The sequence below is a fragment of the Triturus cristatus genome, chromosome 3_2, assembly GCF_964204655.1.
Source record: "Triturus cristatus chromosome 3_2, aTriCri1.1, whole genome shotgun sequence".
NCBI classification, from domain to species: Eukaryota; Metazoa; Chordata; class Amphibia; order Caudata; family Salamandridae; genus Triturus; species Triturus cristatus.
Window position 1 is genome coordinate 441,709,609 of NC_140584.1, and position 12,424 is coordinate 441,722,032.

The window sequence follows — 12,424 nt, forward strand, 5'->3', positions numbered from 1 at the left end:
AGTTAATGTTTTAATAAATCCAACACTGGCATTAGTGTGGGTTTAATAGGAGGAGTTTGGTACCAAACACGCCTGTGTTCAGTGAAGCCATCATGGTGCTGGGGAACTAGAGTTGTCGAGTTTCCAGCCCATGTACTCCCTATGGCTTCCCTGGCATTTCAATATTAAGAATAGACTTAAATATTGATGGGGTTTATCTGCTCATGAAGACATGCCCACATTGGGATATAGTGCACCCTGTCGTAGGATTTGTAAGGCCTTCTAGAGGGGTGACTTATCTATACCATAGGTAGTTTTGCTTTGATATGGCACACTGCCATTTTTTGTCTGCACCAAGGCATGCTGGCTGCAGTGGCTGTTAGCATGGCATTGGTGAGAGGCCCATAGGGGACCCTCTTCAGTCCCCATGCCCTAGGTACCAGAGGTACCATTTGCTAGGGATTTACAGGGGGATCTGAAGTTGTGCCAATTGTGGTACAGTTTTAAGGAAGGCACAGGGACCTAGTTGGCAGGGAAACTGCACTTTAAATCAAAACCACATCATGTTCCAGGGAAAAAGTGGGGGTGGGAGTTAACCACGTTAAGAGGCATAGCTCCTATAGGAAGTTGTGCCAAAAGATATAGCGGAAAACGACTGAACAGATTACACCAAACCTGGCATGAAATTTGAATTTTAATTGAAGTGTGCTAGGCTCATTGGAATTTCAAGCTGTGGAAAAAATGTTCAAAATTACTGGGGTAGGGGGATGGGACCATCCCCATTGTTGATGAATCCCAAAGCCAGTGGTTAGGGGCACCCAGATGCAGGTAAAATACAAGCCACTTCTGGTGCAAGCCAGTGGCCATTTTAGGTTCTGTTGTCGATCTGCATTTTGTGCCTGACTTGTGTTGCTTCTGACTTGCAAGTTTCAGAGCGTGTAAAAGCTATACACTATCATGAGTCTTAAGCTTTGTTTGGAAGGCAGAAAGTAGAACATAGGTTGCCAGTCCATACTCCTAACTACATCTATGCAAGGTCGAAAGCCGTGTGCAGCTGGGATTCAGGTCCCACGGTGGATTATTTGCAGGGCTTTCCGCAGACTACTTCCCAATCCATTTGAGTAATGCAGTATCTTGGAACCACAAAGGTCACATCTGGCAAAATGTCACCTTCACAGGAAATATTCATCTATACTTATGATTTTCCCTCTTGGTGCAACATCTGCCTGATCCTTCCGGAAAGTTTCATCTCTCCTGGACAACCTTACCATTTCTTTTTCCCAGTGCTACATTTCATGTGACCCTAAAAAGGATTGTATGAAAGGAGAAATTGTACCACATCTGGCAGAATTTTTGGCGGTCCATCTGACAATGAAATACTTTCTTCTTTTGAACCCAGCTGCAGCTATCTTTCTACACACACACACACACACAATACAACAATAATGCATTATCTAAATAAGCAAGAAGAAACGATCTTAAAGTAAATGCAGTTATTTTGGCATTAGACTGTGGTGTAGAACATTTCCATGGAAAGCGGACAAACTCGGCAAGCACCACTTGGAGCACTAGTTAGTGCTTAACAACTTCATTGTAGAATACTTCTTTAATACCCCTGGCTTACCTGACACTGACCAGTTCTCCACTAGAACAGAGTGTCAAGAAGAGACTGTACTCACTTACCTGCTTCCTTAGGAAAATGTTCTTTCTAATAACAGTACAGTTGGCTGTATGCAAGCCAATAGCAGTCTGGCTGTGACATCCTTCTTAGCTCTCTCCGAAGACTGCTTTTGCGAAACCTTTGGTTAACCCTGTAGTGGGCTTAGGAGCCGCCCATTTCTTGTCACTGGTTAGCTTTATTGTCACTCTTTAATTGCTTCTTATTTGTCGGCTGCTAAAGGATTTCCTTCCTCTTCTTGTGTTTTTACTGTGTACTTTCCCTGCTCGCTTTTTAGGTGCTGCTTTTTTCTTTTTGATTACTTTTTTTTTCTTTAAGAACTCTAAAGGAGTGTGTCATTTCCAGCTTTGTCCCTTATGTACGTCTACCTCTCCTGTTTTTCACACATTTATCTACTGCCCACCCTCCATAGACCTTTGTCCCAACTCCTCCTGCCCATGTACTGTTGTCTGTGTGCTTTACCCACCCTTTGTCTGCGTATTTGCACCAGTCCCTCTAAGCTGTCCTCTCCCTTATGTGTCCGCGTCTCCTCCCTCTTTTTCTTCGTTCCCCAAACCATTTGCCAATTTTCTTGTGTGTGGGGGGGAGGGGGTGCTTTCTTTCTTACTTTGTAGGGTTTTGGGTGGGGGGTGTCCTGTCTTACATTATGGGGTTGAAAAAAAGTGACTGATTCAAACAAATGTGTGTTCGATTCAGTTTGTATTACTTGAGATGTTTTTAAAACAAAAACTAGTTAGACAATCGTACCTCTTAAAGGCCTGTGTTATTGTATATTTACATCCTTGTCTATTTTTAGAAAAAGTTTGTAGGGCTCCCACTTGTGCAGAAATAGTCTGCTGTTTATGAATTCAGAAACGGGCAACGTTTGGAAATGTTTTGTGACGTCTGCCGTGTTAGATTTGTTGAGTAATTTGTGATTTACAGTGAACCTATGGATGCTTGATATAACAGCATTAAGTAGGAGTTCAGCAAATGTAAATGAGTAACTATTTCTCCCTGTGATATCAGTAGCTTGCAAGCCACACAGCTCTCACGTCACTGCTTGCTTTCACTGTTCTTTTCCACTGTAATACTACCTGCTGCTTTGTCTGGTTTCAAGGATGAATGATCCGAGTAAATCCTCGGAAGGTCCCAGATATTTAATCATCTCTATTGTTCAAAGTGAGGATCCCCGCATATTCTGCAAAGTTAAAATCAACTCAATAGTTTTCAGTATAAAATTGGCCTTACAGGGAGAATTCTTGCCGTGGGTAATCCTGCGCCATGGTGAGGAGAGCTAACTTGAGCATTTGCTGGTGTGGAACCAACCTTGGTGGGATAAAGTTTCAGGCCCTCACTAAGTACTGTCGAGTAAACTCTTCCTTCAAGTTTGTTCTGAAGGTTAGGCGTTTATCAGTAGTCTGTTATTGTTAGGAGCATCTGTATTTGAGGAGGATCTCCGTGAAGGTTTATCTGCGGTATTTGATATTGGTTGACGGAGGCTACGAATTTCTAACTGAAGGGTCCTCATTATGTTGCATCATTTTCTAATGGGAGAAGATTATTCGAAGTGTATGTAAGATCCAGGTGAAGGAGAGTAAGTAATCTGGCACCATGCAGGGTGTAGCAGGATTCCAGTTTGCTCTTTCATGCTAAATTATAACCAAACCAGATTCGTTTGCCAGTTTTATAATGCAGAAGGGAGCTACTATTTTATTCAATTTAGTGTTTGTAAATTGGGGAGGGAATATTCCGGTAACTGAATGCAGTGCATGCTGGCTTGTAAACTGGACCCCTTCTTGCTAGAATTTGTCCGTATTCAACAGAACACTAATGCTCACAGCTACATAGTATATACACCTAGACCACCCATATTGGCCCCAGCTTGTGCCTGCATTCTTTAGTCCTAGAGGTTCACATACATGGAGTACTTAGTCCTCACCACATACAGCTGATTCTCGAACTTCTCTGTTCTGGTGGCTTAAGCTCATTTTGCAGAACTTGTCGACATTGATTATATGTTCACTTGACTCTCTTTCAGAAAGATTTCAGAGTGCAGGAGCTCCCTCTGGCACGCATTAAAAAAATCATGAAGCTGGATGAAGATGTGAAGGTAAATCTCTCTTGTTAACACTGCAGGCCACATCAGACTAGCCTAATGTTGCAAGGAATGAGGGGCAAGACGCATGGGATTTTGGGTTGGTGAGTTGATGGCATCCTCCATGCTCTTACCGAGGGTGACTATCGCAGCACTGTGCCCAAAAAAAACAGTTGGAAATCTGAGGACTCCCAACAAGGCCTGTGTTGGGATACATGGTCGATTACAAATGTAAACGGAAGTCGAGTGGGTAAAAGTATAAAGCAAACAAAGAAATTGTTACATTTTTAGTCTTTATTTTACAGTGTCTTTCGCATGACCCATACCATGCGTATGTGATGTTGTTCATGGTTATGTGTTGATCCAGGAGTCAGTTGTATTCTCTTGTTCATGCAGATGATCAGCGCAGAAGCTCCGGTGCTGTTTGCAAAAGCGGCTCAGATTTTTATCACTGAATTGACCTTACGAGCATGGATTCACACAGAGGATAACAAGCGCAGAACCTTGCAGGTACGTAAAAGTCCTGTTCTGCAAAACAGTTCTGGGATCACAGCTTGATCTGAGAATTGTCGCTTCTTAATCCGAGTGAAAAGTGACGATCACATCTCAGTTGTTGTTTCTGATTAGAAAATTATTTAAAACAAAGATTGGCATATATTGGCACAAAATCCATTGTTTTATATTTACCTACATCCTTTCCTTCATTAAATGGGAAACTGCATCTCTTTAAATATGTTGTGGAGTGTAGGGTTGCAAGATGGTCCAACGCTGGGCGTGCACTTAGAATTATAAATATACATAATGGCATACACAACATATTTTTTAGAATTGCCATCAAGGTTGAGAGCAAAAATAGCAGCTCAGAAAGGAGCTATATTATGCAATCTACCGAGAAACCTGGTGTTTTTATTGTCATTTAGGCATTCCCCACAAAAGCATAAAGCTAGAGACCATTTGCCTTCTTGGTGTATAGTGTAGTTGCCCGAATTCTGGCTATTTTTTTTTATTTTGGCTCGACCTTTTCCCCTACCCGACTTAATATGAAAAAAACAATTTAAAGACTGAAATGCATCAACCTCCTCCTTTCCAACTAACATTTCAGTCCATAGCTAGCATAATACATCCTATGAAAGCTACTTCTCTGCTGCGTCTTCCCTGCTCTTTAAGTCCTCATCCCACCATTGCTTTCCTACCACCGTAGATTCCCATAACGGAGAACTTACCCTGCCAAATATTATTGCTGTTTGTATCTGGCCCGCCAGCATTGAATGCACAGCTTGTATGACTTAATCATCGGGGCATGTAGTTGTTTGCCAATCAATGTAATGTTTCCACACCCTCTCATAGCTCTGGGGATCACAAGCTATGACCACCTGGCTTAAGTTAATGTTTTTGAGAAGATCTTTAAAAAGAGGTGAATTTGACCACAAAGACTACATTTCTCTCTCCTCGCCAATAAAACCAGATAGAAGATAAGCGAGTTAGACCCTATATACAGATCAGGACCTATCCAAAGAACACAAGTTGGGGGGCTTACCTCCATACAATGTCCTATTATATCGCTGATGAGCTTACTTATGGTATCTCAATAGGAGGCCATTGCTGGAAATTGTGTAAACGTTTATACTGTCTGGATGTCAATAGTGCAATGCTATAAAGGCAATGTCTTGACCGGCTACCTTTGACAGCTTACTCTGGATCCAGTAGGCCCTGTGGATCGTAAACAAATGGTTTCTTTTAAGTGGCACTGCTTTCACCACTGAGTATAATGTGTTAAAATACTTGCCATACTTGCCTTATGTCTCCCTCTTTTATGCCATCCTTCCACATTGAGGATAGTTTAGGGTATTTCTTGACTTCAACCTCAAAGTCCCAGTACCAAATCACCGACTACTTCTTTTTATTTTTTATTTTTTTTCATTTTTGTGGACCGACCTTCATTACACGTTCAACCCATTCTCCTCAACCACTCCTGAGTTGCCCACCATGATTGTAGCTGATAACTTGGATCTCCTAATCTGACTGGTGCAGTCTTCCCTGCCTTTCGTTGAATGTCTGCCACAAGTCTCTTGCACCTCATCTTGTCAATTCTTCTTTTAGTGGAATATTCAATTTAAGATAGTACAAATCTTCCAAATAGTGCCCCATCAGCCACTTCCATTTCCTAGGGTTAGTAAATTTTCAGACTGCTTCAAGACCATCTTTGCTGCTACAAACCACTTCAGAGTTAACAATGTGTGGTTCCTCCAAAATGCTTCCCTGAGGATTTGATTGATGCTCAGAGGATGACTTTTAACAGGGACTATTGCCTCCTAGTCTTCCTCAAGGTGCCTGTGGCCTTTTGACACCAACGACCCCCCCCCCCCCCCCCTCTCCGAGCACTCCAACAATTTTTAGACATTCTCTGCATGCTTGTTAAACAGCTATTCAAATGCAGGCTCCCTGAAAGAAAGCAGTCTCGCCCAGTGTAGTGCCTTCTTCCGTTGCAGACGAGGCCCTATAATCACTGCTTGCCTCTTTTTAATCTGCACATGGACTTCGGAAGTTCAATTGGGTCATCTGACATACAATACCAACATTACACCAACACACACAACTGTACTCCAGCGTCTTCGGTCAGCAGGCATCATTAACTTGACCATGCCTTTGTACTATTGACACTTACATGTTTCGAGTTTTACTCGATCTAAGCAAAATTGAGTATTGTTTTGGTTTTCAAATCTGCATCAGCACGCGCCAATTTCTTTTCCTGAAATAGTTTGAAAACGTTTTTAAAAGATGTCTTCCCAGCTCTCATCTGCCGTAAAATCACTTAGATTTCACATTCACCTGCTTGACTTTAGCACAGCCACTCGACAAAATCGAAACATTGCCTTCTCCTGAAATGTTCACTACGGCACTCAGTTCATTTTCCTTGCAAACAACGAAATTTGATTGTGCATCGAATGTTAAGCTTTTATGATTAAGAGGCAGACTACTTTGAGCATGGATAAAAAGGTCTGTTGCATATCTTTAGTACTTTCTGTTGTGATGTTTGCCTAATAATTCGTCACACCCATTTATTAAATATAAAACTTGGGTTCAGTAAAACCCTGGTATCTGCCTGGCGCAGAGTGGTCCACCACAAACCTGGCATTGTGTAGTACAGCGATTTTGAGTAAAGTTTCAATTACTTTCTGACTGCTTATTACTGTTTTGATGTTTCTTTTTGCTTTTCTTGCTGAGCAGAGGAATGACATCGCTATGGCGATCACCAAGTTTGATCAGTTTGACTTCCTTATCGACATTGTTCCCAGAGATGAGCTCAAGCCCCCTAAAAGACAGGTGAGAAGTGGTTAAATAGACTTTGTGACTGGAAGGTGTGCAAGGGTGCGTATATATGAAGTACTGGAGATGGGGAGGAGAGACATGTTTTCTTCCTTTTGGCATCCTACTACTTACTATGTTTTGAATGTTGAACGATGCTAAATTTTTCTCCCTCTCATTTGGTGGCCTTTCGCATCCTAGATACAAATTGTTAAAAACAAAATCATCCCGTTTAGCTCCTCCTAGACATAACTTCCTGTGAAAGACAGATGTGAATGCCATTGTAATATTGACTTGAAAATTATAAAGCTATTTAGAAGTTCCAAAAAGCTGTCTCTTTTGCATATGAAGAGGTATTCTTTTTTAAGCTATATTTTTTTTAAAAGCAGTTTGTTCCTCACGTGCAATACTTCTGCTTCCATCCTTGTTTTTCTAAATCACTTTTTTTTTCACCCTGTGTGTCCCAGATGTAGTCAGGTGCTTTGAGAATGCTAAAATGGCAAGCTTTTGATTCAGCCATCTTGGGACCCATTGTATTCTCAGTAGTAGCCATTAAATGTGTAAAGGAAGCTTCCCTTTTATGTGCCACATGCTATAAAGCATAAAGAGGTAAGGAGTCTTATTTGCAAATGCTGCTTCTTGCATAATTTTTAGAAATACTATTAAAAAAAAGTCTTCTGCACGAATGCACCTATAAGTACCTTTAGCCCTCACTACCATTCCTGCTTCCAGGTTCTTTCCACAACAGAGATTGGTCTTTAGTAAGAAATCTCAAACTATGCCAATCACATCTCTTTTGACATAGCTGGAAAATGGCATAACGCCAGTCTCCATGTACTAGAAAATGCTGCCTTTAAGTCAAATGGTGGGCAGTACTATATAACTGATCTGTCCAGTGCCTATAAACTCCAATAGGACTATTAACCATCTAAATCTTCGAAACGCTGCCTCATCTAGGAACCCCTATCCTCATTATGAACCTAGTAATGCTCCCACTACTACCTTGCAGACAAAAACCCTCTTCTCGAGGGTACAATGCATCTCTAAAGGGTGTTTACTTAACAGCTCAGAGGTGTTTATGGCTGTGTTAAGACAAAAATCTTTCAACCTTCAAGAAGGAACTTGGACATATACCTTTGGCCAAGCGACTATTCGTAATTCATGTCAGTACTGCAGAATGTAGTGTAGTTGACTTGCTTGGTGAGTCCAGGATTAAAGCAAAGTTTGTGGAATCTGAATACTTGCTGTACCAAATATTCACCTTCAGAATTCTCACTTTGCTCATATCAATGACCATAACTCATCACATTAACCACCTTTATAGAATTTATTTCTTCAGTCTTCTCTACTCTTTCCTCTTATGTGCCCATTCTGCAAACCTACATGCTATTTCACTGTGTTACTTTATAAATGTGTTCTCTCACTGGCACTTCACTAGCATTCCCAAGCTTCTGGCTGATCCTACAGCTGCACCCCTTTGAGGCTATTTTTGCTGTCCACTTTGTGTGCAAAGTTCTTGGTGTTGACTGCAGAAACTGGGAAGTGGTGGCTATGTTTTGGAGTACATAACATATGAGACCATGTATACTAGGTGCTAGGGGATTTGTGATCTGAAAATATCTCACCAGTGTTTCAACAGTAGTCTCCTTTTGCTGTCTAGCTCTAAGCTTGCTTCTCAAAGGGATTGGTGGTGAATCTCTTCGCCGAAATAGAGAGCCTTAAGGATTTTGGCACTGGCTTATGATTGGTTGGACATCTCTCACCACTCAACTGCAAGAAAGAGTTTCTCGCGGACAAATTCATTTGCTTTGGCAGATGCTGCTGCTGTAAACATCCTTGACTGGAAGCTGTATTGCTGGAAGGAGCTTTCAGTCAGATGCTTACAGCTGCTGCCTGCCACTTGTCCTTCTCTAGACGTTCAGCTAATATATATACCTCTTCAACATGTGTGGTGCAAGTGGAACCAAGATCCACTCTCTTCATTGGTCTGCTTGTCAAATTTAGCCTCTGTTGGAAACTGTTCTCTATTGCCTGGCAGTTTTTCGATGTGATTACATTTTCAATATAAATATAACAAATCATCAGGCCTGTGAAGGTTGGGGTGTGTACTTGTACAGCTGATCTTCCCCACCCTTTACATTCTCTTGGTGGTGTTAATGGGTAGGATCTGTTAAATATTTGTGCATATGAAGCTTCTTACTTTTCTAACACACATTTAAACTTTAACACACTATTGGGTATTTGAGGTGTTCTTCCTGGCCTTACAGAACCTGCAGCTGTGCCATTTCTTCAACACTATGCTTCTCCAGTACAAAGGTGGAAAATCATCCACATTTCTGTGGGTCACCTCCTTGTTGATTTTACAAAGGAAAACTACTGTTTGTGTTTGTGATGTTTATTAATTTGCTGAGATCGCCTTACCTGTTCAGGTCATGCATTGTTATTTGCTTTGTAATTTGTCCTTTTCAAGCAATAAGTGTTGTGATGCTACAAGCACCCTATAAAGCGGAGCTTTTTGCCACTCTGAAAGTCACTGTGCTGCAGGGATTGTAAACATCCTACACTCTCAGCTGTGCATACAAGATGGCTGGGAGGAGGGTGTTTGCTCCTCCTGCCATGGACTTCGCTGGAAGGGCCATAGTTGTTTCAATCAATTTAGAAGCTGGATTTTAAAAACATATTCTCGAACAGTCAAAAGAATAGATTCCTTAAAGTATTTCTTTCAGTTGATATCAAAAATACTTTTCCTATCATCTCTGCTTCCAATGCATTTTCCTTCATATCTTCCACCTCTGAAACTGTAGGAAGAGGTGCGTCAGGCTGTGACTCCTGCAGAACCTGTCCAGTACTACTTTACTCTGGCGCAGCAGCCCTCAGCTGTCCAAGTTCAGGGGCAGCAGCAAGGACAGCAGACTACGACAGGAAGCACCATCCAACCTGGTCAGATCATCATTGCGCAGTCGCCGCAGGGGCAGGTCAGTAGAGCACACATTTACATCTACTCTGCGACCTGGGACTATGTGAAATCGAAAAATTAGCTAGGGGAAACCTTTGCTACTTTGAATGAAATCATTCACTTAATGTCTCTTTTATAATGTCTCTGACAGTTACCTGACTGAAAGCAGTCCTTTACATTGCTGCACTGATACCCCAGGCTACACTCTATGATTTGACAGTACGTTTAGTTCCTTAATCTGGATACTTCTCAAGTGAGTTACAAAACCTTTGGCAGCATAGTAGATAACTGGTATATTTTAATGACCTTGACTACTTTTTGCCCCACTGACACTCCACAACTTTTTAGGTCTCGCCTGACCCAGCGCATGCGCTGGTCTGGCGAGACTTATTGAGAGGGCTCAAAGTGCTACCAGGCCAGCCTAGAGCTACAGTGCATGTGTGCTGGCGCGCCCACCGCGCTTTCCAGCGATTACTTTCACGGCCGCTTTGATGTTTGATCGCGATCACTTTCACGGCCGCTGTGCATAGCCAATAGGTCTCGCTTTTGGGACCTTATAAGTATTTAGTTATGCAACTGTTGCATGGCTAAACACTTATAAGGTCCCAAAGGCGAGACCTATTGGCTATGCCAATGCTTGTTTTTTTTGGCACATGTGGAACTTTTATATATCTCAAACAATTAGCAGTTCAGATCAGGCCTGAATTTTTCCTTCTTTGGTTTGTCCTCTAAAAAGATGCAGTTTCTACTCCGCAAAGGAGGTGTTGTCGAACAGTGTTAGAGTTCCTGAATGGGCCCTGCGTTTTGTTATTTCGAAATCTACTTGCTCTGGTTCCCTATTCTGTTGAGATGCAGCAGTGCAGTGGTAACACATTCTTTTGTTATAACCAGTTGTTATGACCTGTTATGAAGACTTTTTATAAACGCCTAATCACCCACAAGCGTATCCTAGCTCTTAACAGGTGTGTGGTGCTAGCCTCAAGGTGCCTTACTTGAAGAGCTAGGACTTCAACTTCTTGCAGATTTTAAGTGATGAGGAGAGTCTAATGTTATGTGGAAAGTCGTTCCATGCTTTTAGAGCAATTTATGGGAGCACAAACTCTTGCTCTGCTTTTGAATGGTACTTGTGAGTACAGCTGAGCAGAGGTACCTGGTGGATTGGTGGAACTGCAGGTAGCCCCAGATCAGGGAGGTAGGACCTGTGTTCTGTAGTGCCTTTTTCTGTGTGGGTGAGGAGCTCAAGCTGTGCGCTCTTATGTGTAGGGAGCCAGTATAGTTCCTTTGGGTGTGAGATGATGTGAGACCAGAGTGGAAGGTTGAGGACCAGTCGGGCTGCTGCATTCTGGACTGGCTCAAGTGTTTTTGTGAATTAGCTAGTGATTTCCCCCTTAGCAGGTGTTTCCGTAGTCCAGTCAGGTGGTGGCGACTGTTTTGACCTGGGTGGACATGTCCATCTTTCAGTCGATGATCGAGCCGTTTCTTGATTGTGTGTTGGGGTTGGGTCAGAGGTCCATAGGCCACCAGATGGAATCCCACAACGAGGCATATTTTTCAAAGATCACTATTTCGATCTTCTCAGTGTTGAGACTGAGACAATTGTACTTTAACCAGTTCGTCACTTCAGTCATGCACTGGTCGAAGTTGTTACTGGTGTTAGGTGTTCTGTCCGAGATGGAAAGTATCAGATGTGTCGTTGGGGTAGGTGGGTTTGTAGATGTGTGCACGTATGATGTCTGTCACCGGTGTCATGTGGGTGTTGAAAAGGGTCAGGCTGAACGAGGAGCTGTGCTGAACTCTGCAAATGAGTTTCCAGACTTCTGGGGAGTATGGCGACATTTTGACTTGTGTTCTTCTGGTAGGAAATGTGCAGATACATTTGAGCGCAGGTTCTTGGTTGCCAGCCTCATGAAGTCGTCGGGATGGGAAACTATTGAAGGCTGCAGAGATGTCAAAGGATGAGGGCAGAGGTTTCTCTGTCGAGGATAATCCGGATGTCTTGTCGCTGCAATGAGGGCTTTTTCTCTGTACTGTGGCTTGTCCTAAAACCTGATTGCGTGGTGTTGAGGAGCTGATGGTTGGTGAATTGGTCGGCAAGGCTTCTGTTGATGGCTTTCTGTAAAATCCTGGCCGAGTATGGTAGGATGAAAAAAGGTTTGAAGTTTGCGAGATTGGCTGGTTCTGCTTAGGGCCTTGCTTCCAGGAAAAGTGACTGTCGATGGAGGTGTTGAGGATGTGGGTGAGGGCTTTGCTGATGGGGGTTGAGCCTTTGTCAAAGGTGGGGTGGGGGCAAGGGTCAGACAGGGCCCCAGAGTAGATGATTTTCATGATTGCTGTGGTTTCCTCTGTAATGATGGGGTTTCATGCTGTCAGGGTATCGACGTATGTTCGGAACTGAATGACTTATTACAAGGTTGATGAGATCCGTTTG

At 42.6% G+C, this 12,424-nt stretch overlaps 1 protein-coding gene across 5 annotated transcripts in view; it reads left to right on the plus strand.

Annotated features, from left to right (window-relative positions):
- Positions 1-12,424, plus strand: part of NFYC (nuclear transcription factor Y subunit gamma) — a 111,481-nt gene that overhangs the window by 65,721 nt on the left and 33,336 nt on the right. For all 5 annotated transcript variants that reach the window (XM_085648028.1, XM_085648029.1, XM_085648030.1 and 2 more), the window contains exons 3-6: positions 3,678-3,749; positions 4,131-4,244; positions 6,963-7,058; positions 9,845-10,015. In XM_085648028.1, coding sequence (XP_085504154.1) covers positions 3,678-3,749; positions 4,131-4,244; positions 6,963-7,058; positions 9,845-10,015 — 453 coding nt within the window. The remainder of the gene's footprint in view (positions 1-3,677; positions 3,750-4,130; positions 4,245-6,962; positions 7,059-9,844; positions 10,016-12,424) is intronic.